The 26,178-nt window shown below is 42.1% G+C and overlaps 1 protein-coding gene across 2 annotated transcripts in view; it reads right to left on the bottom strand.

Moving 5' to 3' along the window:
- SHTN1 (shootin 1) overlaps positions 1–26,178 on the bottom strand; it is a 95,906-nt gene that overhangs the window by 38,505 nt on the left and 31,223 nt on the right. For both annotated transcript variants that reach the window (XM_032878902.1, XM_032878910.1), the window contains exons 4-11: positions 26,062–26,156; positions 20,473–20,641; positions 18,282–18,379; positions 16,118–16,199; positions 12,909–13,003; positions 6,851–6,997; positions 3,990–4,143; positions 1,711–1,810 (exon numbers count right to left, since the gene is read on the bottom strand). In XM_032878902.1, the coding sequence (XP_032734793.1) occupies positions 1,711–1,810; positions 3,990–4,143; positions 6,851–6,997; positions 12,909–13,003; positions 16,118–16,199; positions 18,282–18,379; positions 20,473–20,641; positions 26,062–26,156 (940 nt within the window). The remainder of the gene's footprint in view (positions 1–1,710; positions 1,811–3,989; positions 4,144–6,850; positions 6,998–12,908; positions 13,004–16,117; positions 16,200–18,281; positions 18,380–20,472; positions 20,642–26,061; positions 26,157–26,178) is intronic.

The raw sequence follows: 26,178 nt of genomic DNA, 5'->3' as shown, positions 1-26,178 counted from the left end.
ATGTAAAAATTATTTTGCCTTGACTACTTAAATGGCTCAAAGCAGATTATGTCATACCCTCAGTAAGAAAACCTAATGAGAATCTTTTTAAAAGGCAAAGTCCCATTTTCATCATTGTGTGGGAGGAACATACTACACATTGTATTAACACGGACAGACTTTGCAAAGGTGCAAAGTAGGAAAAAACAGCCTCTGTGTGAAAGGATTAAACAAATCACATGAGTTAATGAAAGGTAGAAAAAACCTAGCAAAATTTTAAATTCCCTTTGTTCAAAAACAAATTATACAGAAGCAGCTAACATCATGATATGAAGAGGGAAGCCGTCACCAAGGCAAGCAGGTTGTGTCTTATGTTAACTCTGGAGGGAGGAAGGAGAACCACAAGGGAGGCAAAACATGCCCCTAGGTTTCCTGGGGTGGACCGTGCTTACTTCAGGCACTCAATACCACCCAGTCACCTCAGGCTTCAGAAAAAGTGAATTCCTGTCTGCATATGTGATTCCCTGTCACAAGAATGTAAACGTAATTTCTTCTTCTTCTTATGGAAGGTTCTTCTCTTGGCATTAATAAAGGTTTAAATATGAGGTTAGGGACAAAACATAATTAGCACTCTGAGTTTAATTACTAGTGTGTAATAATTAGTCCTGATAAGTTTTTGTTTCCTTTAGTACTTTTATTTTTAAGGTAAATGAACAAACCAGAGCTTTTCAAATTCAAATTAAGGCAAGAAAAAGATTTAAAAAAAACAAAAAACAAAAAACAACATTCTGGGAGAGCTCAAAATTCCTTGATCTTCCAGTTGAAGGAAATCCTAACATCAGGGGCTGAAATCTTAACACTGAAGTATCAAACTTCTTTTTTTAAAGATTTTATTTATTTATTTGACAGAGATCACAAGTAAGCAGAGAGGCAGGCAGAGAGAGAGGAGGAAGCAGGCTCCCTGCTGAGCAGAGACACCACCCCCCACCACCGCCCCATGCGGGGCTCTATCCCAGGACCCTGAGATCATGACCCAACCGGAAGGCAGAGGCTTAACCCACTTAACCCACCCAGGCGCCCCAGTATCAAACTTCCAAACTCCATATCCAGCTCCTGGATTTGGAACATCCACGTGCAATATAAACATCTCCATGGAGCAGAGCAAGTCGGGGGCCCCAGGAGTGTTTCTGCCCGGGGTGTCTTAGGGTCCTTTCTTTATAGATTACAAGAAGGGAGTGATTCATCCGCCTTTAGGAAATTTTCTGAGAGGGGCGCCTGGGTGGCGCCTCAGTCAGCTGAGCGGCTGCCTTTGGCTCAGGTCATGATCTCAGGTCCTGGGATAGAGCCCTACAGGGGATGCCCTGCTCAACAGGGAACCTGCTTCTCTCCCTCCTCCTTGCTTGTGCTCTCTCGTGATCTTTCTCTCTCAAATAAACAAATAAAATCTTAAAAAAGTAAAAATAAAAAAATTTTTTTTAAAAAAAGAAAATTTTCTGAGAGGAATACCAGCTGGTATGTTTCAGAGTTTTGACCGCCCGTCCCTCCAGTGATGCAATCTAAGGCAGTTTTTGGTTCTGCATTTAAGGAAGGGATCCCACTACCCACTAGCATACGCTTCAGGTCCTGTGAGGAGGAATGACAAGACCCGCAGAGCAGTCCCCCTACCCCTGCCCCCCAGCCCACCCCACCCCCCCACCCCAGGACCGCACCCCATCGCCCGTACTTACTTACCGGATAGGGTTGGGGGGAGGAGGGGGGAGCGGTGGTGGAGGTGGGGGAGGCGGAGGCACCGCGTTCTCAGACTGGTTCACACGTTTCTGGAGTTCATCAACTGCATGGAGAACAAGCATTCAGAAAGGAGCTGAAACAAGCCACTTAGCACCTTTTACACACATAAACGAAAAAAAAAAAGTAACCTCTCTCAAAGTCAAGTTCTTGGTATTAAGGCAAAGTTAGAAATCTCAGTATGAAACTGCAAAAAGTCTTAACCTTTTCGTCATCCAGGCTGCGACCACTAATGCAAGAAGAGGTTTGACACGGGTCACAGGAAAGGTTACTGTCCTGTGCTGCATGCACAGCTATGGAAAAGAAAAATAATTCGGGACAACGGCTGGATGGGTGGAAGTAGGGATTGAGTTGGTTGAAGAAATATTTGTGAACAATGGCACGTACTACTCAGAACACTGAGAAATTGTGAATACTTGACTTTTAAAGGGTATAGACCAGGAATTAATTTTAAAGATGACATTTAGAGCAATGAATTTTAATGACATACGTTCCTCCTCCACCTAATTTCCTTCAAAAATTGCAAATCCTGGAGTTCTTAGTTTTAACCAGATTCAGACTCTCAAATGTCTGTAGCTTCAGAAACATCTCGCTCTTCTGAAGGAGCATTCTGGAAACAGAATTTATCCACCCAGTTCACTCACGTCCCAAATGAAGCAGGTATACTGGCACCAGCGATGTGAAAGGTTCCATGCCGGGTGCCGTTCAAGACGCAGGTTTGGAGTTCCAGGAGCTCGATTTCTATGTATTCTGCAGATGTGAATACCTCTCCGAGGGGCCCCAACAGGCTCTAGGTACCGAATACTGTGTGCACTCAGGAATGGGCCCCTCTGTCCCCAGCCATTCCTCTCTCCATGAATGACTGAGCCCCCAATGATCTGCCTGTTTATCTCTACTCTCAACACTGAAATAAGCAGTGTGGGCTACGCTCTCTGAAAGCCAAGAGTCCTCTCGTTATTCATGTGCATGTGTCTGTCTCTTCAAAGAGAGTTTGAGCTCCTCAAGGACAAAAGGCACGGTTTCTTTTCTTCTAGATTTCTTATAGTACCCTAGGCTATGGCTGGCTACACACACAGCAGATCCTAAATAAAACATACTCAAAACTGAATCTCAGGTTTTCTCTAGTAACTGTCTCCTCCATTGGAAAAAAAAAATAATAATAAGGCTTTGGCCACAGGCTGCCTGGATAGTCACTAAAAAGAAGAGAATACTTCTTAATTTTAGATCAATTTTTTTAAAAGTAAATTGCAGTTCATTTTCATTGTGGATTAGAAAGCACTGGATGTTTTTTAAAGGGGAAAAAAAAACCTACTTAGTTCTTCTATACAGATTTCAAAATTCTAGTATAAAATTAACCAAAAATATCTCAAGTGAATACTGAAGCTGTTATAAAAGGGAACAACCTGCCTCCTTAAATCACCTCCCTTCCAACAGAAACTTATTACTTATCCCTGTGTAGTAATTCAATTCACACTTTGCTGTCAAGCCTTCCGGAACTGAATGAATAAATCCTTTGATTTAAATATCCCCTGGTGTTTTAAAAGTTTTTCCACTTAATATACATATTGTTGCCCATTTTATTGTTAGGTGTGACACTGAAAGTATTAGTTCATAGGTATAATTTAGACCACAGATAAGGGTTGTATGAAGCTTAAAAGTTTAATTCTTTCTAAAAATGTACCCTAAGGGTGGCCTGAGTGGCTCAGTAGGGTAAGCATCAGACTTGATTTTGGCTCAGGTCATGATCTTAGAGTCATGGGACTGAGCCCCACATCGGGCTCTGCACTGGGTGTGGAGCCTGCCTGGGATTCTCTTTCTCCCTCTCCCCCTCCCTTCCAACCCCAGTCGCTAGTATGCTCTCTCCCTTTCTAAAAAAGAAAAGGCGGGGGGGGGAACCCACTCCCTAAAATGAACAAGATAAGTCCTCAACGAATACTCCTAACCATCCTATCTGAAGCCCTGAGAAATGCTGAAATGTTGGTCTTCCCAGATCAGCAGTATCTTTATCTCCTCATTCTGTACGGAAAGCTCGCACATGCTCTGAGTCCACCAAGAAGTCCAAGGGCTTGCGACTCCCTGGAGTCCGGTGGCCGTTCAACTAAACGGATATTGGTGTTTCTGTGCAGCATTCAGCGAGTGTTCTGGACTAGCTACGGGCCAGGTTTTGTGCTGGGCACGGGGAAGTCTCAAACTATTCAGACACAGAAGCCCACGGACGCTTTTACCGGAGTGCTTTAAATCTCTGGCTTTCTCTTCCGAACTCTGGTATTTTAACTCCAATTCTCTTTTGTCTTCTTCCAGAAGCCCCAACTGCTGTTTGAGGCTGCGAATCTCTCTGTGGAGGGCTGTGTTTTCGAGCTGCTCTTCTAAGTCTTTCACCTGTAATTCACAAACAGACTTTCGCAGCTTTTCCTTTCTCAAGGAAAAATAAAGGGGGGAAAATCAGTTTCCCATTACTTTGCATTTCAGAGCAAAGAGATACCATTCATCTTAAAAACCATGCAAATTTTGGAGTATAGATGATACTTAAAATACCAGTTATTTAAGCCAATATAAATTTACTGGAGACATAATGTCCCAGATAACTTGGTACTGAAATATGGGTCAAAAAGGTAAAATAATATCTAAGAATTACCTTTGTACCCAATAATATCTAAGAACATTACCTTTGTACCCATTTTCAAGAGAAAATTCAGGTAACTTGGAAAAGAACACTTGGGGGGGAGGAATTTGGTAACAAGTATCAAAAACCTTAAAAAAAAAAAAGGAAAGAAAGATGAAAAGGCTGCTTGATTTAGCCATACTACTTTTAGAATTTGATTTAAAGAAATAGCAAGGGAGCACCTGGGTGGCTCAGTTGGTTAAACATCCAATGACTCTTGATTTCAGCTCAGGTCATGATCTCAAGGTCATGAGATAGAGCCCTGCATGAAGCCTGCTTAATATTCTCTCTCTCTCTCTCTCTCTTCCTCTGTCCCTCCCCCATACCACTCACATGCTTTTTCTCTTAAAAAAAAAAGGAAATAGTAACAGCAAATAACTGAAAATAACTTAAATGTCCATAACAGCAAATAACTGAAAATAACTTAAATATCCACCAAATTATGGATTTAAGAAGTCATCCTGTCTTCATGAACTGAAATACCATACAACCACTTAAAATCACATAGTTGGGATGCCTGGGTGGTATAGTTGGTTGAGAATTTGACTCGTGCTTTCAGCTCAGTTCGAGATCTCAGGGTTGGGAGACTGAGCCCCGTGTAGGGCTTCATGCTCAGCACGGAGTCTGCTTGAGATTCTCTCTTCCTCTGTCCCCCCCACCACCTGTGTTTTCTCTCTCTAGATAAATCTATTTTAAAAATTAAGATAAAATAAAATCACAAAGCTCACCACACGCTGACAGGGAACAATATGCTATCAACTAAAAACAAATCAGGCTGTAGAACAGGATGTATGATATGATCCCATTTCAACTACATTCATAAAATTATCCATTTGTGTAAGGTTTGGATAGGTACCAAAATATGGAATTCTTGGGTAATTTCTTCTTTAACTTGGACTGTATTTTAAATATTTGCTTATAAGAAGAAGCGTATGTTGCTTTTATCACCAAGGAAACAACACAGTGTTTAAAAGACAGCCAGAGAATCCGCAGGGGAACTTACCAGACAGGTAAGAACTATTTAGGACCACACACATGAAAGATTACACAGAGCAACTGCAGAGTATGGCAGAATAGTCTTAGAAATACTGATCGCAGCCATTCATGACTTTTAGCTAATCTCCAGCAGCAGCTACTCTCTCCTCCTACCCCAACATGGAACAGATCCAACGACTAAGTCCCACACTTCAGTTCAATTCAGTAGGTCCTAGGCCCGTGCTGTTTACTAAACAGGTTTAACTACAACTAAGACTTTTCAGAACCGAAAAATTCTAGCACGAGCTAAATTTTTAAAATATTCCTTTATTTTCTCTTTATTTTAAATGGTAATTCTTGCATAAGGAGAGAAAGAAAAATAGAAAAAAGAAAAGAAAAAGAAAAGAGAAGGGAAGGGAGGATGAAGGAAGGGAAAAGGGAGGGGGAGGGAGGGGAGGGAGGGGTACGGAGGGGAAGAAAAGGAAGGAAGGAAGGAAGGAAGGAAAAGAAAGAGGAAGGAAGGAAGAAGTTAGTTCTCTCCCCCTAGTCTACTGCCTAGTCCTCTCTCCAGGGGCCACCGCTGTCACCATCCACTCCTCTGGAGGTTCTGCGCACACACCAGCATTTCTTACTGAGGGGGAAAATCAGCTCTGCCTCAGGACCAACTTCATAAAAACTTCAGAAACTTCCAAGGACTAAATGTCAGTATTATTGCTTCAAGAGACTTTGACAGGTGATAATAAACAGCAGCTAACAGCCCTTTCTTCACAAATGAGGTACACTGCAAGGAGTATAAATACTGATGTGATTTCTCTTAAGTGGTTTCTTTACCTTCAAAGCCTTTGTTCCAGCTCTTTGCCTCCCCTCCCCTCCCGCCTCCTCCCTCCCACCCACCACGATGACTATCTTTTCTGCCTGGCACAAAGGTGGGCTGTGTCAGCTGGAACAGCTCCACTCAAACAAACAAACAGAAGTAACCACTTAGGAAGTCTTTAAACACATATATTTGTGCAAGTTTACAAAATGAGAAATTTCCTCTAAGCAAACAATGACTACTAATGTGGACGTTTCGTCCCTCTTTGCATCCAACTTGCGCCTTCCAGTAAGTTCTCGGAGACTAACGTACTCTGCCGGGGTAGGCGGCCTCGGAAAACACAATCCGCTCCCAGGAGCCCCGACCGTGCATGACGAGCGCTACGCAAGCTCTCTTGCGGTCTCCTTCCTTCGCTTTTTCAGGCCTTTGGACAGGTTCAAGACCGCTGTGCGTCCGCGCCGGTGCGCTCTAGATTTTACGTGGGCGCTACGTTACGGTTCCTTCAGCAGTTACTCTCCACTAAAAAGTCAAAGGGCGGAAAAGACTTAACTGAGGCCGAGCAGGGAGCCAAAAGCGACCGGAGCGACCCTCGTGTTTGTGGGTGTGTTTTAAGACGCCGGCGGAAAATCCGTTACCTTTTTCTGATGCTGAATTCTCTCTTCTTCAAGCTGCTGGACGAGTTTTGCGTTTTCCTCCAAAGCCTTCAGAAGCTGCCGGTCAGGAGCGGAGCTCTGCAGCAGAAGACGGCTCTGTCTCTTCATCTTGTTCTGCTCAATGAACATCTGCCAGGGTTCGGGACAGAAACGCACGACCAGTCAAGCTCACGCGCGCCCTCCACTGCGAGGGGAGCAGCAGGAAAGTACCCGGAGTTTTCACTGAGAAGCTACGGCTATTTCTGAGCTGTGCAGGAGTACGGTAGCGACTGCTACGACCTCATCTGCAACTCTCATGCAGTCCTCAAGGATCTCCATTCACGCCTGCCCCAGCGACGTACACGTGCAACAGCTGCGTCCTATGCCTCAGTTTTAAATGCTCTGTTATTGCCTTGAAATGCACGAATGCTAACATTACTGGCTGCTACTGATCACGTACTTCTAGTGGGTACTCTGCTAGACAGTTTCTACGTATTGATTTAACCCTTACATCAATCCTATGAATACTTCTGCTTTGAACAGCTAAAACCGACTAACATCCTGTGATAGATACAGCGTTGATTTCACGTGTATCACCTAATCCCTAGAACAACACTGTCAGGTAGATACTATTATTATCCCATTTTTACTAAGAAGGTAAGCGAGGTCCAAAGCGGCTAAGCCACTTCCCCAAGAACACATGAGAGCGGCAAAACCAGGATTTAAACCAAGATCTGTCTGATTTAGAAGCCCGAGCTCTTAACCATCTGGCTCAGCTTCTTCCTCTGGTGTTTACTAAACCTAGCGTTTTGTTTTACACCAAGAGCTGGGAAAAGACACATCAATACTGACTGGGCATTTACTGTGCAACTTACACATATTATTCAGTCTTTGTAAGTTCACACTTTCCAACACAACATTCTTTTCTATTAACCTGTTACTTCTTTTCCTTAATACCTTACACTAGCCAGCCAGTGGGTGATTCTACAAGTGGAATGTTTTATAAACTCTGACATTAAGCCCATTTTATAGTAGAGCTTCAGAGTTTCATCCGATTCTTAATTGCATTTTAAAGGAAAATGTACATTCTTCTTCCACCTGACCACTCACTTCCGTGTAAGAATGAAAGGTGCTGAGGAGGGACGAGGGAGTGAGTGTGTGTGTGCGTGCACGGGTGCTGAGCTCCAGGACCGTGAGACTGCGAGCATCGGCGTCGAGGGAGCCATCCATGTCTCATCTAGTCTCTGACATCTGAGACCAATGGCATCACTGAAACAACTGTTTCGAGTTGTTATTATTATCACAGTAGTCATTTTCTAAATAACTTTTTCCCCTCTCAAGGTTAACTTGCTTGGGGTCCTTTGCCAATGTCTTAGCAAATGCCTCACAGAGCCAACAAGGCAGCCCTGAACAGCAGTTGGACTCCGTGAGTCCTCCGGCTTCCCAGCCAGTGAGGCATTTCCCCACTGCTCGGAGGCGGGGAGAAGGCCCTAGGTGTGCAGATCAGGACAGACTGTCAGTCGGGGCGCAGCTGTGTCCCTCACTGCACTGCCTCTCCCAGCTTCAGTTCGCTCTTGGGAAAAAGCAACAGTTCTCCTTCTCCACAGAGCACTCAGGAAAACTTGTTCAACTTTACATGATTATCTCAACTTGGTTATTTTAGAAAGAAAATTGTTAAAGATTACGTCTTGGGGATGTTACTGATGTTAATTTCTTTTGCAAAACCCTTTAACAATTCCTAAATAGTAATAGTGTAAGATGAAAAGAACATCTAGATAACCGTGGTTAACTTGGAAAACTTACTCATTAGACTATGTTTTCTAAACCTTAAGACACTAACATGACCCCTTCTAAAGATGGGCCTAAAAAAAATTAGTGACCAAACACTGATGGATTTGGCTTTTTTTTTTTTTTAAAGATTTTATTTATTTATTTGACAGACAGAGATCACCAATAGGCAGAGAGGCAGGCAGAGAGAGAGGGGGAAGCAGGCTCCCTGCTGAGCACACAACCCGATACAGGGCTCGATCCCAGGACCTGGGATCATGACCTGAGCCAAAGGCAGAGGTTTTAACCTCAGTGAGCCACCCAGGCGCCCCTGGATTTGGCTTTGTACTATGATAAGAACCTGACAGCTAGGGTTAGGGAGGTGGTCTCTTGTCACACAAATGACATCAGGGGTGTCAGAATTTCCAAGGACTGTCATAAATCTTCTCAAAGAATGAAAAAAAAAAAAAAGAAGAAGAAAACATTATGTCACTTTTATAGGATTCATTCTTTCCAAAAGAATATTAAAATGTCATGTGCATTGTCCGGGAAGAAAACAGAACTCACGAAAGTCTCACAGTATGTCCAGACCACACATTGAATGAGGTATCCACTTTGAGCAAAGAAAACTACAATGACCAACAAGAAAAAACAGATTCAAAAAGTAAAGGAAAATTTGTCATTGAAACCTGAAGTAACACTGAAGAAGTACAAAAACGTAGGAAGGCAACTGGCCGTTTCCTCCTTATTGAAGGGGGGGAGGGGTACAGTTTTTACTTTGGATTTCATGCTGTCGTCTTTTTTTTTTCACCCATTTTTCCCATCCCCTCACTCTCCCATTCTCTCTGGCAATCACCAACTTGTTTTCTGTAATGATGGGTCTGTTGTTGCTTTTTTATTTGTTTGGTTTAGCTTTGTTTTTTAGATTCCACAAAGAGGCAAAGTCATATGGCATTTGTCTTTGTCTCACTTATTTCACTTTACCTAATACCCTGTAGGTCTACCCATGCTGTCACAAAAGGAAAGATCTCATTCTTCTTCATGGCCGAGTAATATTCGTGTGTGTGTGTGTGTGTCTGGGCGCACGCGCACAAGTGCATGTGTGCACACACACACGCGCACAGCTTTTTTTTTTTTTTAAGATTTTATTTATTTGACAGAGAGAGAGATCACAAGTAGGCAGAGAGGCAGGCAGGCAGAGAGAGGGGGAAGCATGCTCCCTGCTGAGCAGAGAGCCTGATGCGGGGCTCGATCCTAAGACCCTGAGATCATGACCCAAGCTAAAGGCAGAGGCTTAGCCCACTGAGCCACCCAGGCGCCCTGCAGCTTTTGTTTTTCAAATGAACAAGTGGAAGTAGGAGTGTGGGAGAAACTTTCCATGTTTTCCTTTCCACATCTGAGAACTGTTCATATTTTTTACAAATAGTTTTTGTAAAAAGGTATATACCTTTTACAAGGAATATGTATTCCTTTTGTAATTAAAAATACAAAGTAAATTACTTTATTGAATTCTAGGGCTCTAGACTATAAGCTCCAAAGGGGCAGGGATCGCACTTGAATTCCTCACCCTTATATTCCCACTGTCAGCACAGTGTCTGGCTTATGAAGACGCCTGCTGAACACAAAAAAAACCCAAATGTACAAGACCGGCTCTTCTCCTGTTAAACCAAGACCTCCACATTTTAGCAACAGTTTTCCGCTGAAACGCTGAGAGTCGGGGCACCTGGGTGGCTCCAACGGTTAAGCACCTGAGTCCTCATGGTGTCCACTCAGGTCACGAAGCTCACCCGTGAGGAGACTGTAGGACTTTCCTGGGCCCCTCTCCCCGCTCACACGCATGCTCTCTCAAATCAATAAATAAATCTTAAAAAAAACTAGCAGCAGCAGCAGGTACGGGTCTATAAACCGTGCAAAGGGGAAGGTGTATGGGTTCTAGCCTAATGTTATTCTACAGAACAGCTTCTGGGGGGCCTGGCTAGCTCAGTCTGTAGAACACGCAGCTCTCAATCTTGGGGGTTGTAGGTTCAAACTCCACACTAAGTGTAGAGATTACTTGAAAAAAAAAATCTTAGGGGAGCCTGGGTGGCTCAGTGGGTTAAAGCCTTTGCTTTTGGCTCAGGTCATGATCTCGGGGTCCTGGGATCGAGCCCCACATCGGGCTCTCTGCTTGGTGGGGAGCCTGCTTCCCCCCCTCCGCTCTGCCGGCCTGTCTGCCTACTTGTGATCTCTGTCTGTCAAATAAATAAATAAAATCCTGAAAAAAAAAAAAAAAAGGAAAAAAAAAAAATCTTAAAGAACAACAACAGTTTTCTTTTCTTTTTTTAATTTTTATCTATTTATTTGACAGAGAGAGATCACAAGTAGGCAAAGTGGCAGGCAGAGAGAGAGGAAGGGAAGCAGGCTCCCTGCTGAGCAGAGAGCCCGATGCGGGACTCGATCCCAGGACCCTGGGATCATGACCTGAGCCGAAGGCTTTAACCCACTGAGCCACCCAGGCGCCCCCAACAACAGTTTTCTTCTCACAATTGTGCAGATGGAATCTAGATACTGTAAAACCATCCAGCACGGCTGCAAACTCTGAGGCTCCCCATAGGAAGAGTGCAAGTGGCCACCCTGGCCTTCCCTTCTCCCGCCTCTGGCTTCTCAGCCAGTGTCAAGGTCACGGTCACTGATCACAGGGCCGGTGAAGGGCAGAGTAAATCACTCGTCTTCAGATTCTTGGCAGAATCCTGCTTCTTGTGTCTATCTTCTCTGCTACTGTGTGGCCTTCAAGTCTTCCTCGAGCTGCTTTGTATTCTAACATCATTCCACGAACAATAGATGGAAAACTGAAAATGTCTATCAAAGACAGACCCTGGCATTTGGGTCAAAACAAGCCCACCTTTTCAGTTTGACCTCGGAGGCATCTTCCCATGAGCCCCCGTATCTCTTCCCCTCCACTGTTTCTATCGCTGCAGCTTTCCCAAGGAGGGCTCTGACACGCCTCAATTTCTTTTCTTTCTTCCAAGTAATAAGAGAACAATTTTTACTCACCTTTCATTAAGCTCTCTGAATAAAATGAATGAGAATATTTCAAATCGCATCATGGACTAAACCTTTCCCAGAGTTCATTGCTAGCACAGCTACACTTAGGTGCAGAAAGACTCCTGCACAAAACCATAATCTGATTTTCAAATGTCATTCCCACAGCCCCACGCTTCATCTTCCTCTAGCACCTTGGATACTTCTACCTATAGATGTTTTACATTTCTGTAGCTACTTTCCCTCGCAACCTGCGGTGTGCACACAGATTCAAAATACTGAGACATGATGGAAATCTTGGGCAGACCAGTGCCCCGTCACGAGCCCTTACAGTTCTGCCAACCGGTGCCTCACCATCTCCCTGTAAACCAGCCCCGGGCCACGGAATATCCAGTGACAACAAGTCAACAGAGGGAAGCCGGAACATGAGAAGCTCAAAGCTTATCTCTGATAGGAGAGGAGAACCAGGACTCTGGTGAAAGCCTACAATGATGGACGCACACCACGGCAATGTTCCACAGCAAGCAGAAAGATCAGCTCACGTAATGAGATCACTGTCTAACAGGTGAAGAAAAATACTAACACCACGATGCTGTTATTTGAGATGGTATTTGGAGATTAGCCTAGATTCCTAAAGCTGTTGAAACAGACAGAAATCCTATATTCAAGCTGGACTTTGCATCACAAGAGGCAGGTATCCCTAAATGTAATTTCTTTCCCCTATAACAGCATTCTATAGTACGAAATCCTTTTGCAGAACTGTGCTACCAGATTTCAAAATCTACTTGGTTGGGCTGATAGCATCACCCATTTTACAGATGGTGAAAGTGAAGCCCCAAGGAACTAAAAGGGCTGCTCTCAGGTCATACAATGAGCGACTGACTGATACGGCCAAAATATGAACCCAGATTTCTAACACCTGTTTTAGTGAACTTGACATTATCCCATAGTTGGCCTCCCTTAATTCTAAATGTTAAGTTCTTTTTCAACTTCAAAACATATTTTGGGGCTCCTGGGTGGCTCAGTCAGTTAAGCATCTGCCTTTGGCTCAGGTCATTACCAGGGTCCTGGGATCGAGCCCCGCATCGGGCTCCTTGCTCAGTGGGGAACCTGCTTCTCCCTCTCTCTACTGCTCTGCCTACTTGTGCTCTCTCGCTCTCTCTGTCAAATAAATATATAAAATCTTTAAAAAAAAACACACACATTTTGACACGTCACCTGCAAAGTTCTTTAAGAAACACAAATCTAAAACTAGGTCTCTGTGGATGCTTACCTCTTGTGCAAATGACTCTGCCTTCTTTCGAAGGTCCTTCTCCAGCTCCAGGTTTACCTGCATTTCCTCATATTCTTCTACCGCCAGCATGGACACTTAGGAACAGACAAGGAAAAGAAACGCACAAAGACCAGTGACCACACAGACGGTCAGGAACATGGATGAAAAGCAGTGTTGCAAAGATTCTGCGTACCAGCACACAGGCCCCCTCAGCCACTGCTGACTCAAGTATGAACAGATCAAACGTTTTTGAGAGCAGCTCAGCAACGTGAATCAAAAATCTAAAACCATTCAGACCCTCTGACTCGAGAATTCCGCTTTTAGGAACGTACCAGTTCCCTCAAGAGAACAAATCATGAACACATCCAGCAGCACAGCCCCAAGAGCACTCTCGGCGTCGCTGCTCAAACAGAGAAATGACCCAGATGGTGTCCCACGGCAGACCCAGGAACGCACGGTATGTACGGCAAACAGGATTCTGCCATGGAAATGACACTGCAGGAGCATGTTTGTGGAAACAAAAGATAGTCATGACATATACTTTTTAAATGACTTCATTTCTGTTTCTTACAAGCTGCATACAAAACACACCGGTGAGGCATTTCACAGAAGCGGAAGCGTGTGAAAGGCCGGTGAACGTGTGCGAAGATGCTCATCTTCGTTGGTAATCAGAGAAACGGAAAGTAAAAACACAGGCACTTTTTTAGACTCAGCAGAGAGGGAACTGGCAAAAATCAAGAAGCAGAGTTACACCAAGTTTGGAGAGGACACAGGACGATGGGAAAGGACACACTGCTCACAGGAGTGAAAATCTACCTAAAAGTAACCTGGAATCATGTGCCGACGTTGAAGGTGAACTCTGGCATTTGGCATGTTATGTGAGGGCACGTGCACCGGAAAGATGCATGTAAGAATTTTCATAACTGCAGGACTTGGAATAGCAGAAAACTGGAAAAAACTCAAATAGCCACAGAAAAGACCATGAATTCTGTGACAGACAGTGAATGACATACTATCCAGTGGGGAAAGTTAACCTACCAGGGCAAATAGAGACCTCACAAACCAAAAAATGCTCAGGGACATGTGCAAGGTGATAGCATGAATAGAAAACTCAAAAACATGCAAAATTAAACAACATGCCGCTTAGAGATCTGTACACACCTGGTAGAACTATAAACAAAAGCAATGATAAAAATCTACGTGAGGGGATGCAAGTGGAGATCGATATTCAGGGGCTTGTAAAGTATCAATGGGTAAAGACGTATTTCTTTTGCTGATATTTTTTCAGCTTCCATAAATGTTATAAACACATTTAACAAATGATTTATTTATAGATATCATTGTCCTAAGGTTGGAAGAATATACATGACGTTAATAAGTGCTTATCTTTGGACTGTAAGATTGAAATTTTTTTTTCCTTTTCTATTTGAATCTATGTTTTCCACCAAAAAAATGTATTACCTGAATAAAAAGAAAAAAAATATATATATATTTTTTAAGCTTATTTACATGTTTAAGCATGTTTACAGAGAAATGGCCTTAGATCCACTGAGGCCCAGAGTCAGAGCTCTGAATTAAAAAATCACTGTAGGACAGGAATCTCAAAGGGAAGGTCTATCAAATAGGAGAAACATGAAATCTTTGCTACTTTTTGACATTCTGTGGCCTGTTTTGTTAAATAATGACATAGGCAGGACCGAGGGAGTGATGACGCCATTAGGAATTAGGCACAACATAGGCAGATCTCACACTGGTCTTTCCATCTGCCTGGACACAGGCACTTTCAATCCTGAGCTGAGTCATAGCAATAAAATCTTTAAAAAGGCGCTCTTAATGGCCGCTTTCACACAATGTTCCGCCAGGACACTTCAGCCCTAACTGACTAAGGACCGGTTTGCTGTGTAATGACATAGAATTTCAAACTCTGTAAATCTCCTGACTTCTCGGAGGAAAGACGAACAGCCTTACTCCAGTGAAGCAATGTAAGTGGTGGTTTGTGATGTGAATTATAGGTCCCTGAGAGCCAAATGACTTTCAAACCTATTTAAAAAAGAAAATTTCACGAAGGAAACAAAGACAACTATGACTATTTGAAGGCCTGGGGCAACGTAACTGAGGCTCTTTTCTAAGTCCAGAACACCATAACGAAAAGTGAGTTTTCACATGTCCTGGCCGTTCTGACTTGGCTTCTGTAAGAAATTAGGCTGGTCCTCACCATGCATTTATTTATACCATCTCTCTCTCTTCCTACGGAGAGGGCTCTCTGAAGGCAAGATCCATGTGATCGACCTTTGTAGAACCCTCTGTGTCTAGCACAGTACATCAAAACCATTTCTATCTTCTTAAATGTGGGAAAGAGCTGAGAAATGTCAGAATCTACCGCGTCTCCCACACTGAATTACAAGGTCCTTTATTTATTCAAAAATCTCAATTCGTCCCCCAAAGGTGGAGAACTACCACCAATGACAACAGGGAAAGTTCAAAGGTTTCCTGCACTCAGGCATCACTCCCTTGTCCTGAACCAGAGGACGCAAAAACACAGCCCCCATGGGACTTGCTGCTGTGTTTTACAGCAAGGATTCCGTTTACTCTAGAGGTAGCCTTTGGAGAAAGCTCCTTCTCACCACAATACCAGGCCTGCATCTCCTGATCAAGAGGATCATTTTAATATGATTCATATGGACGGTCATAAATCTCTCATCACTCTGGCTCCAAGCCAGACTTGACTGCACACAGGCAGGACTGCACGAGACCTCACGGCAAGCATGCAACCTTGTAGAGCGGTATTTAATTGTACTTTTGCTTTGCCCCATTTTGTATATTCTCGTAATTTAAAATGTTTTCATATCATGTCACATGTATCTGTGTAGATATCCTCTCTCTTTCGGATTAAAAATCACCTACCAAATATATAACTACTGAGGGGAGTGCCAATATAGCCATGGTCCCAGGATCCATGTAGATAGAACAGTGTTTTGGTTTGAGGCGGGTCGTACGCTCCTCAAGTGAAGGGACTTTTAGAAGTCCCAAGACCCTAAGGTGGGTGATCAAATAACTGGAAAGAGAGAGACTCGTGGCTAGAAACCAGGAAAACCAAGACAGGTTATTTTTGCTCCAAGACTCTTCAGGCACAGGTACAAAACAACACAAAATGTATGCAAACCAAATAAATTACATAGGTATCTGCAAAAAAAGACTCAAACACCTACCTCTATTGCATTTTTCTAAGACTCTTCTCTGTTCAAGAACTTCTGAGTTTAAAGCATCTTTTTCTTGTTTAACTTTATTTACCTAAAAATGTGAAATTGTGAGGGAAGAAAACACCCGACATTGTAAAACATGACATAAGGTGATGTGTGACACACAGACTGCTGTTCAACATTCAACATGAAGTTACAATTTCAGGCAGTAATGGCTTTACCGTGTTGGACTTTTAGTAAAGTTGTTCTTAAGGCCTCAGAGGTAGCTGTTTAAGATAGGATATACCTTTGGTAGAGAACTTTCTTACAAATTCCAAATGGCACTGGTCCCTACCCATGTAAATGATTGATATTTTTAAGGCAAAAATCCAAGTAGAAAGCACCCAGAAAGTAGACAAATCATGTAGTCAGAGATCCAATACTCAACTTTGATATTCACTTCAAATTCTGATGATATTTAACTTAAGGAAAACAATGCATGTATTTTTAAAATAAAAAATACTTTAAACTTTGATGACTTCTGGCTTAAATAAAACACACACAAAAATCTTCCCAAAAGACTTACATTTCTGAGATAATTTTGACATCAATCAATGGGAAGAGACTATGAAGGGACCATTTTAAAAAAAGAATGTGAAGTTAGGTGTATCAAAGTGGGTAAGTCTCAAATGCACTACACTGAATTTTAAAAAGCAGGTACAGGAGTGCCTGGCTGGCTCAGTCAGTGGAGCATTTGACTCCTGATCTCAGGATTGTGAGTTCAACCCCCACACTGGGTACGGAGACTCCTTAAAATAAAAGTTAAAAAAATAAAAAAATAAAAAGCAGGTACATTCACATCATCTAGAAAACACTCAAAATCCTATGTATTGTAGCAAAAGAAAAAAAATATATATATATACATACACGCACTGGAATGATAAAAGCCAAATTCAGAATAATGGTTGTGTAGGGAAATAGGGCATGGAGTGAGGGGAATACAGTCAGAGAGACACTGGGGTTGTTAAGACTACATATTAAGCTAGATAGTAGACATATGGGTGTTCCTTATTTTGTTTTTTATACTCTTCACATGTTTGAAATAATCGTAATAAAAGGAACTTCTGAAAGGATTTCCAGTAACACCTCTAAGTGGGAGGGGGACAGGATCATCAGTAAATAATCATAATTGAGGAAGAGAGTGCATCAAAACATGTCTGTCTCTCTCCTATGGTTTCAGTCAAGAAAGAAACTAAGATAATGGTCCTGGAAAAGGACTCTGAACCCATCGGCACGCCAGAGAGTCTGCGAACTGGATGCTTTTAGCGTAAGCTCCGTTTTTGGTTTTGGTCTCAATTAGTAACTGGCGTACACTCCCCACTTCTAAATGCCACTTCCAAAACAGCATCGTCCTTCCCGTGCCTCAGCATGTTCTGCAACACGAAGTAAATGCAAGGCTGAAGTTGGTGGACACCACCTCCCAACCTTTCTCGCATTCTGGCCCTTAGGAAAACTGTGAGATAGGTATGCAAACTGAGGTCGCTGGGTAAGGTTGCCCACTGAAGGGATGGAAGCCTCAAGGCCTCAGTATTACCCATAAGCCACCTGAGGGATGGGTCTAGAAGCTGGGGCTATAGAATCTGGGAACCACGGACACCAGTTAAATCATGACTGCAAAGGCAGTTCCTTGAAGCACCATGCACAGAAAGGCAATTATGTGCTCCTGTTCTTAAAGACCATTCAAAAGGAAAAATAAAAAGATTTCTGAAGCACCCACTTTGAACCCATTCTACATCTATACACTTATGTTGCTGGTACACAAGAAGACAGCCCTTCCCAACTGAGCCAAACCATCTGATGGAGAAGCCAAATACTTCTTCCCCAGCAGCAATAAAGCAGATGACTTAAATTGCAGAGAGCGTTCTTACAAATCTGCCTCCCACAGTGAAATACGGGCACAATGGGGACACTTCATTGCTATTTTGCTGATTTACTGAGCTGGGTAGTGAGTATACGAATGTTCATGATCTTATTTTCTACACCTTTCCGTATATTTGAAATGGAGGGGAGAAGAGAAGGTCAGAATTGGTACATGGTTCTCATGCCTGAAATCAACTTCCAACAGCAAGTTTTTAACTTAGCCAAACACCCTAAAAACACCCAAAGTCTTGCTTTTCAGGCCTAAGATACATACTTCTTCAATTACTTCTGCAAGTTTGCTCTTCAGATTTTCCAATTCAATTGCTAGTATCTTCTTCTCCTCCTGAGCAGATACAATTTGATCTCGAAGTTCTGCATTTTTAAAGAAAAAAACAAGGGGAGGAAAACAATATAAGCAAACTTACTTTTTAATTTAAATTCAATTAGTGAACTTATAGTACAACATTAGTTTTAGGTGTAGTAACTTCTAAACTTATCTTAAAAGAAGAAATTAATCTTGTCAAAAGAACTGAAAATGCCAGTCCATATGTAGCTTACAATCAAGGTTATTTAACAATTAAAATGAAAATAAAGCAGAGAATGATGGAAATCTCACTTCTTTGCCCCTATATGCAGCCACAGTTATTAATAATTTTATACCATGCAATCTCACTGTGTTATTAAATGTACCAGATCATGTTTTCTTTGCACGCTATCAGCCCATATTTTAGGAAACTATCTGGCATTTTAGAAATAAATGTTTTAAGATTTCAGCAAAACAAATTAAGGCATATTGCTAATTTCCTTTTTATTTTAAAATGGCCATGGGCTCTTGTCACAATAAAATATTACAAACAATGGGGCAGTTGATAATTTGCAGGTTTTGATTTGCAGAAAAAAATCCTGACCCGTTGCCAATTTATAGCCCTCAAACGTTATTTGAATGGACTCAAAATATAACCTATTTGCAAAAGGGTTAATTCTAGTAATTTTCTATCCAGAGTTGTTGGTGCTTTGTTTCTTAATTTATTTCCTAGTTCTTCTTATTGGAATTTAATGAAAACTGTATTACCAAAATGAAACTATTAGCAACCATGAAGTGCAAAAGCTTCTGGTAATAGATGAAAGTTACTCCCACCACTCAAACAGTAAAAAAGTACACAAGAGGGGTGACCGGGTGGTTCAGTTGGTGGAGCGCCGACTCTTGACTTCGGCCTGAGATCAGCTCATGATGTCAGGGTCCTGGGATCCCACCAAGTCAGGATCCCACCAAGTCAGGCTCCACACTCAGCTGGGAGTCTGCTTGAGGATTCTCTCTCTCCCTCTCCCTCTGCCTCTCCTCTCTCTCCATCTCTCTCTCTCAAATAAATAAATCTTTTAAAAATATATATACACAGATTAGCACAGAGTCAGTCCTTAAATGGATATCCAAGGCCTCTAGGTTTGCTACTCAGGTTTTAACTGCTTTTAATTAAAAACCTTCTCTGGAGTTATTTATAAATTGAACCAAGATTTTACAGGAGGCCAGCCTGGAATAGTTCTCAGATCTTATTTCAAAACCTCTTTCTCCACTGGCTGGCTAATCTTGAAGGAGGAACGAGAGACTATACTGTCTCAGACCTAAGACGAGGGGAGAATCATGAACAGAAGAAAATCCTGTAAACTACTCCCTCCCCACCCATACAAATATTATTTTGTCTTAGGTCAGGGGGGTGGACTGTCAGGTAACAATGGCTTTCTTTATACCTCCTTTCCCCTCCTTCCAACTGCAGTTTTATCCAACCCAACATGCTAGTAAGTGTTGCTTTTGGCATGCGCCTGATGCTAAAATACCCTAAAAGTCATTGAGCCCCCGACTGCTCTTCTCCATCTGTAACATAAACAGTGTGTACATATAATCAGGTGTATATACAATCAAGAATAAAATTAAAGTATATTTAATAGAGGTTCCATGTGATATTCTACGTGCCGCTGACCGACACAGTGAGTGGTCTAACTGTGTCTAAGTTGAACACCGCAGATTGCTTACAGCTCAGTGCCTGAATCAGATGAGAAGTCCTTTGAGGGCAGAGACTTAAGCCATCTGGGGAGGAATCCTCCCCAAAGATTCCCAAAAAGAACCAGAAAAATGGGAGGCATGGGCTACATATATTTTTATCCATTCTTTCTTTCACTTAACAAAATTATCTCAACGTGTAGTCCATATTTTTAAGAATTTCACAAACTGGCTGTTTCCATCAAGACAACACTTTCAAAAGTGTCTAATCGCAAATGAGAAACTAATTCATAATGCACCAACATCACATCGTATCATGATTCTCAACCAGGCTGCTCTCTGGGACATTTAAATCTGAAACTTTTTGAAGCAGGACCCAAGTTCTAAGGTTCTCAGGTGATTCCAATGGGCACCCAGGGCTGAGAAACATTATCCAAAATGTGCCCAGTGATGAAGCCAAGCATCCCACCTTTGATCTGCTTCTGACACTGCACAGAGACACAGGTCTCCGCGGTGCCTTCTGGGTCGGTGCTGACATCTTCGTCATCGATGTTGATCTCCTCGGTGATTACATCTGGTCCCAGCTTGGCCATGTACAACATGCTGATTCTTTTCAATGTTTTATTTTCCTTATTTAGCTAAGGCAAAATATAAAAACAGTCATTTTAACAGCAGTCAAATGAGTGTCTTGCATTTTTAAACAATAGACAGATTGAGTGTATTTCTGTCTTACATATTCATCAACACCCACAGCATGAACTAACAATTAGAAGATTCATGAAGTAAGGTTTTATTTACACTTTTTAGTATTAAACTTACTAAAGTAAGACCTGATGCCTGGATTACAGCCAGCAGCATGGGGAAATGCTAGTTCTAACTGATAACGTGAGAATTATTAAGATAAGACACCAGTATAGATTTAATCAAATTTCAACTTATTCCATCCTTAATAGTCCTAATTAAGGCACTTCAAAAAAATGTTTTCTTTGCTGTTGTGCCCACCCTTCAAATGTTTGTTAGCCCAGCCCTCCCTCTTCTCTGAACACCTGCTACTCCTCTTCATTGTTCCACAGCATTCCTACAGGAACAACTGTGCTCCCCTAGAGAACCCCCCATCCCTTTGACTGCAGCTAATCAGTCTGGGGATCAGGCACATGAGCCTAAGCGTGGTCAGTCGAATCCCTCCTCTAGAAATTTGGAGGCTAGGACAGAGATGAGTTTCCTTCCGTGTGTCCAGAGGTACAGATGCTGTAGGCAATCATGATTCACTACTGAACTGAGGAACAGAGGAAGGTAGTCCACTGCAAAGCCAAAAACGGAGCTGGTGTGTAGAGACACACAGAGAAAAATAATGGAGATGGGTTTCCCACAGGACTCTGGTCCATTCTCAAAATGCTCCTAGCTCATGGATTCCATGGGATTCCCCAATATCCCTCACTAACAAATTTCTACTTTTTTTTCTTTTGACAGTGGAAGGAAGTACAAGGTATGTTTCTGTTCTCTCTATAAAAAGAGTTCTAGTTCATAGCAAAGAAAAGAGATCTTAATTAATTAATGTATTTGTTATTCCCTTTGCAGAAATGAATTGTTCTTTAGTTTCAGTCACTCAACTACCATCGTCTTCTTCGGTTCCCATGTTTATATGCGTACCGGAGTTAGTGCAAAGCACAAAGACTCAACGTGGTCCAAAGCCCATAGAAGCAAAGTATGGTTTCCTTGTGTTTTCTCTTCTTAAGACTAAAAAATAAAAGGTCTCCTATGAACACATGCACATACAGAAATGCAACCTCTCTTCTTTCACTCAGGGCTAATGGCGACCAAGACAAGTTCTGAATTAAACAACTGACACTGGAAATAAATAGAAACAGAAACCCAACTCATTGGAAAGCTAATAACTACCTTCTCTACTACAACTTTACATCAGAGTAAGACATGCTGGTACTGGCCCAGCTTGGGTCCTTCATTTGGTCCGTCATTCATAAAGGGTCTTCATAATTAACACCCTTTAGGCTTCCCTCAGGAAAAAGTCCAGACCATTTCAAACAGGGAGGTCTGATTCTCACCCCAAGAACACTGAATCTAACTATATCCCAAGTAGCCTGATGCGGGCACAAGAGGTTTCCCAGACCTCTGAACCCTTCCAAAGTTTCCCCCTGGGAAGCCTCGTGAGCTCTACTCAGGGAATCCCACACAGCCCCTTTCTTCCCTGTGCCCAGCCCATAGCTCCAGCTTCTAGCTCCCGACAGTCCATTAGAGGATCAGGGATAAGACAGGAGCCCATGATCTCCAAGCCTCTCTCCCCTAGGATAAAACATTCTTGTAAAGCCTGTTGTGGGTTCCTGGCACCACAGGCGCTTCAGCAGGCATGAAAGGCTCAAGGATCCTGCCTGATACTCAGATGGTGCCATCTTTTCTGAATGGTGGGGAAAAAATCAAAATTGAAGGCAAAAGTGAAAACAGTCAAGACTTCATTTGTAATTCTGCCTCCTAATAATACTTAAACTAATGGTTTCCAACACGCCACATTAGAATCTCCAGAGAGCTTTTACAAAATCCCAGTGCACAGGCTCTCTCACCAGACCCAAATCTCTGGCGGAGGAACCCAGCAGAGCACCCTCTCTGGGTCCCCAGGTGATTCTGTTACGCATCACTACGAAGAATCTTTGACACAGAGAAAGGCAACACTTCTATATCTGTTTCTATAAAACCAGAGGCAAGAATCCTGCTCTACAATCCAACGTCTCTGACTCTAGAATAACTTCACCTTTCACAGTGGTGGTCTCCTCCTCCACGAACTAAGGGTAAAAATAGCCTCTGCCCCATAACGTGCGCACTGAGTGAGACATTACACAGGAAGCGCTTTGTACAGTGGTGGACATGCAGGAAAAAGCCAGTGTCTGCTCCTGATAGGAACAAAAGGTATTCGGGGTGTGTGTCTGATTTTTCTTTGGGAATACTTTATCAGCTAGTTTTTTTCAACCAACATATACATCTGTGCAATTTTCTCTTCTTCCAGGATCCTCATGAAAGCACAAAACCACTAATTTTTGTTATCTGGTGTTTAGCAGGCTCGGTCCTGGGCCACTGTCACAATAATACTTAATAAGTTGTTCATTAATCGTTCTACCCTCAAAAGAGTTTAATGCCTCTTTCTATCAAGCCAGGAATCAGAATCTCCCAGCCAGCACTATGTGGTTATAATACAACTACTCTCTTCAACAAAGTTATTAACTCAAGAAAAAAGCCACACACCGGGCACCTGGCTGGCTCATTCGGTACAGCATGTGACTCTTGATCTCAGGGTCATGAGTTTAAGCCCCATGATGGGTGTGGAGCCTACTCTTAAAAAAAAAAAAAAGCCACAAGGAAATTTCTCTGAAACATCATTCTCACATTCTGAAGGAAGAAACATAAGATTTACGTACGTAAAGATCTCATGACCATACTAACTGGATATTTTTGAAAACTCTGAATTCACAAATTTTGGCAATGCAATTTCACTGAAGTTATTATTCATCAAGTTATATGTTAATGCATACTGTCTTTTGGAATGATTCTAAGTCACAAAGCAAAAATAAATCTTTTATAAACCTACAGTAGCAGAATCTTCTATGTTCAAATTTAAATAGTTTTTATATTGGGTGAAGCTTAATGAATATTTAAAGATACAAAGTAATAAGCAAGTTAAGCAGATTTGGACCATATGGTTTAAATAATTGGTCTACATTTATCAGTTTAACCTACACATTTTACCAAAGCATCCACCCTTGCTTTTAAGAAAATTATGCAAACTGCATCTTAAGAACATCCCATTTGCCATTAATTTGAGAGCAAAGATTTAGAAAAATAAGAAGAAATTTACAGAAACTTTGCTGCTTTAAAAATGGAGTCTACTTTCAAAAATGACAATTGGGATACCTAAATCAGGATGTGCTACTTTTTTTTTTTTTTTTTAAGATTTTATTTCACAGACAGAGAACACAAGTAGGCAGAGAAGCAGGCAAAGAGAGAGAGAGGGAAACAGGCTCCCTAGTGAGCAGAGAGCCCAATGCGGGGCTCGATCCCAGGACCCTGAGATCATGACCTGAGCCGAAGGCAGAGGCTTAACCCACTGAGCCACCCAGGCACCCCAGTATGTGCTACTTATTGATCATGCATATAATGAAGCTTCCAGACTTTGCATTCAAAGCTGTAGTATCTTCCAGATCCAATGAGCACATCTATAGGCTTTCTGACCTGTTTTTATTCCAAGTCCCACAAGGCCACATTGTAGCCTCAAAAAGAAACCATATGGCCACTTCGAAAGACTTCATGAATAGAGGACAAAACGTGTAAGTGAAGGATCCTATTGTCAAGACTAAATTATAAAACTGACCTTTGAGATTAGTAATACAGTGGTTCATAAACAGGGACGGATGAAGACAACAGTCCCCTGGCAGCTTTCTCAGCACAAACCTGGCCTGGGCCACATTCCCAGCATCAGTGGGTCTAGGATATTCTTAAGAAATCAATGCTGGTCCACCCTGACACTTAGGACAAGGCAACTGTAAAACCCCAGAGAGGTTCATTCTCTTGCTCAAAGTCACCTGTTAAAAAGGGGAGGGGCTCAAATCATTTTTTTAAAAGGGTCTGTACGGACCTGTGAGTGGAGTGCATCATGGAAAAAGGGAAGTCTGTCCCATTCTCCCTGCCGTCCTAACTCTAGTTCATCCTGTCATTTGAGATGAGACACAGCAGTCCAGAGACCAGAACTAGTAACTTGCCCAAAGTCACAGCCCAAAATGACATCACTGGGAATAAAACCCCCAAACTGTTGCTTTCCATTAATTCTGCCAGTCCTGCGAGGTAGTCCGTATTCTCATTTTGCAATGTACTACTGGCAACAGGGATACTTATGGATAGCAAGAGAAAAATCCAAGGACTATCTTTAGCCACTGCAAGGTTCAGAGCAGCTAGTATGCTCCCAAGACATTTTTTTCTATCTGTTCCCAAAGAAGGAATAAAGGATACGAAAAAGAGGATTCACCCAGTTTTGCAGACCAGTGAACACTTAATGAAGGGTAGAGCAGAAGAAATGATATGAAAGCACCCACATGATCACTGTTTTTAAAGCAATGGCCCATAGTGCTGTGTATTCTTCAAAGGAATAACAGAAGAGAAGTTGCATGTACATGTTTATATTCTTGGGTTCTGACTGCATTATCTTATGAATTCTAATGTAGTGTCATTACACAAACAATTAAGCAAATACCTCTAGCAAGCACACTGCTAATGCACACAAATTAAACAGAGAGATACACAGACAGATTGGCTGATTGATTTGCAGACTTTCAGTGACATCCAAAGACATACTTTGGAGGGAGGTGATGGGGAAAAGAGAAAGGCCCACAACCGGCATTACTAATGATTTTTGGTTAAAAATTGCTGTAATCCATTTTCTGATGAAGTGGTTCAGATGCATTTTACCCGACCCAAAATACGTAAGACAGAGATAAAAAACATTCTTTAATAATAATGTACTTCTGATGAGATAGAATATAGAAAATTACACTCTTGGTAAATTCATCAGTGAGAAGCAATCAGTGGAGCACTGGAGGTCACCTTTAGCATGCCCTCACTCTGCTTTCACAAATAATCACCTGAAATGTAAGGCTGGAGGCTGACTTTTTTATCTAAATCAAACGTGAAACACTCATTGCTCCCTTTATGCCACACCAGGTTCATTTTAAACTTGGTGAATGTTTTCACCCAATGCTCAGACATTAAGAAAGTCCAGTTGAAAGATGGACTCTGGGCCATTTTTTAGAGGCAGAAAGCACCAATGCTGAAATACACACATGCAAATGCCCCTTTTACAATGGAAAGAACCTAGGCATTAAGATATTTACATAACCCTATTCCAGGGCTTTGATAATTTACAGCACTTTACGGAACTTCTCCTCCTCATCAGAGTGGAGGCAATGGACTAGAAAAGCAAAAGCAGATAGGAGGTCACTCTTCAGAAAAGAAGTTGAAATTAAAAGGCACAGGTAGAATTCCCTTATTTGAAGAGTCTCACCTTTGTCGCCAGAGCCTCAGCACTCTCTCGACAAGTCTTCTCTATTTCAAGATGGTTCTGCATAAAATTGACTTCCTCTATAACCATGTGAGAAACTAGGAATGAGGGGAAAAAAGT

Source organism: Lontra canadensis, unplaced genomic scaffold, assembly GCF_010015895.1.
Source record: "Lontra canadensis isolate GAN:19392208 unplaced genomic scaffold, GSC_riverotter_1.0 scaffold3, whole genome shotgun sequence".
Lineage (NCBI taxonomy): Eukaryota > Metazoa > Chordata > Mammalia > Carnivora > Mustelidae > Lontra > Lontra canadensis.
Note: the sequence above shows the minus strand (reverse complement) of the source record. Positions and strands in the feature narration are given on the sequence as shown.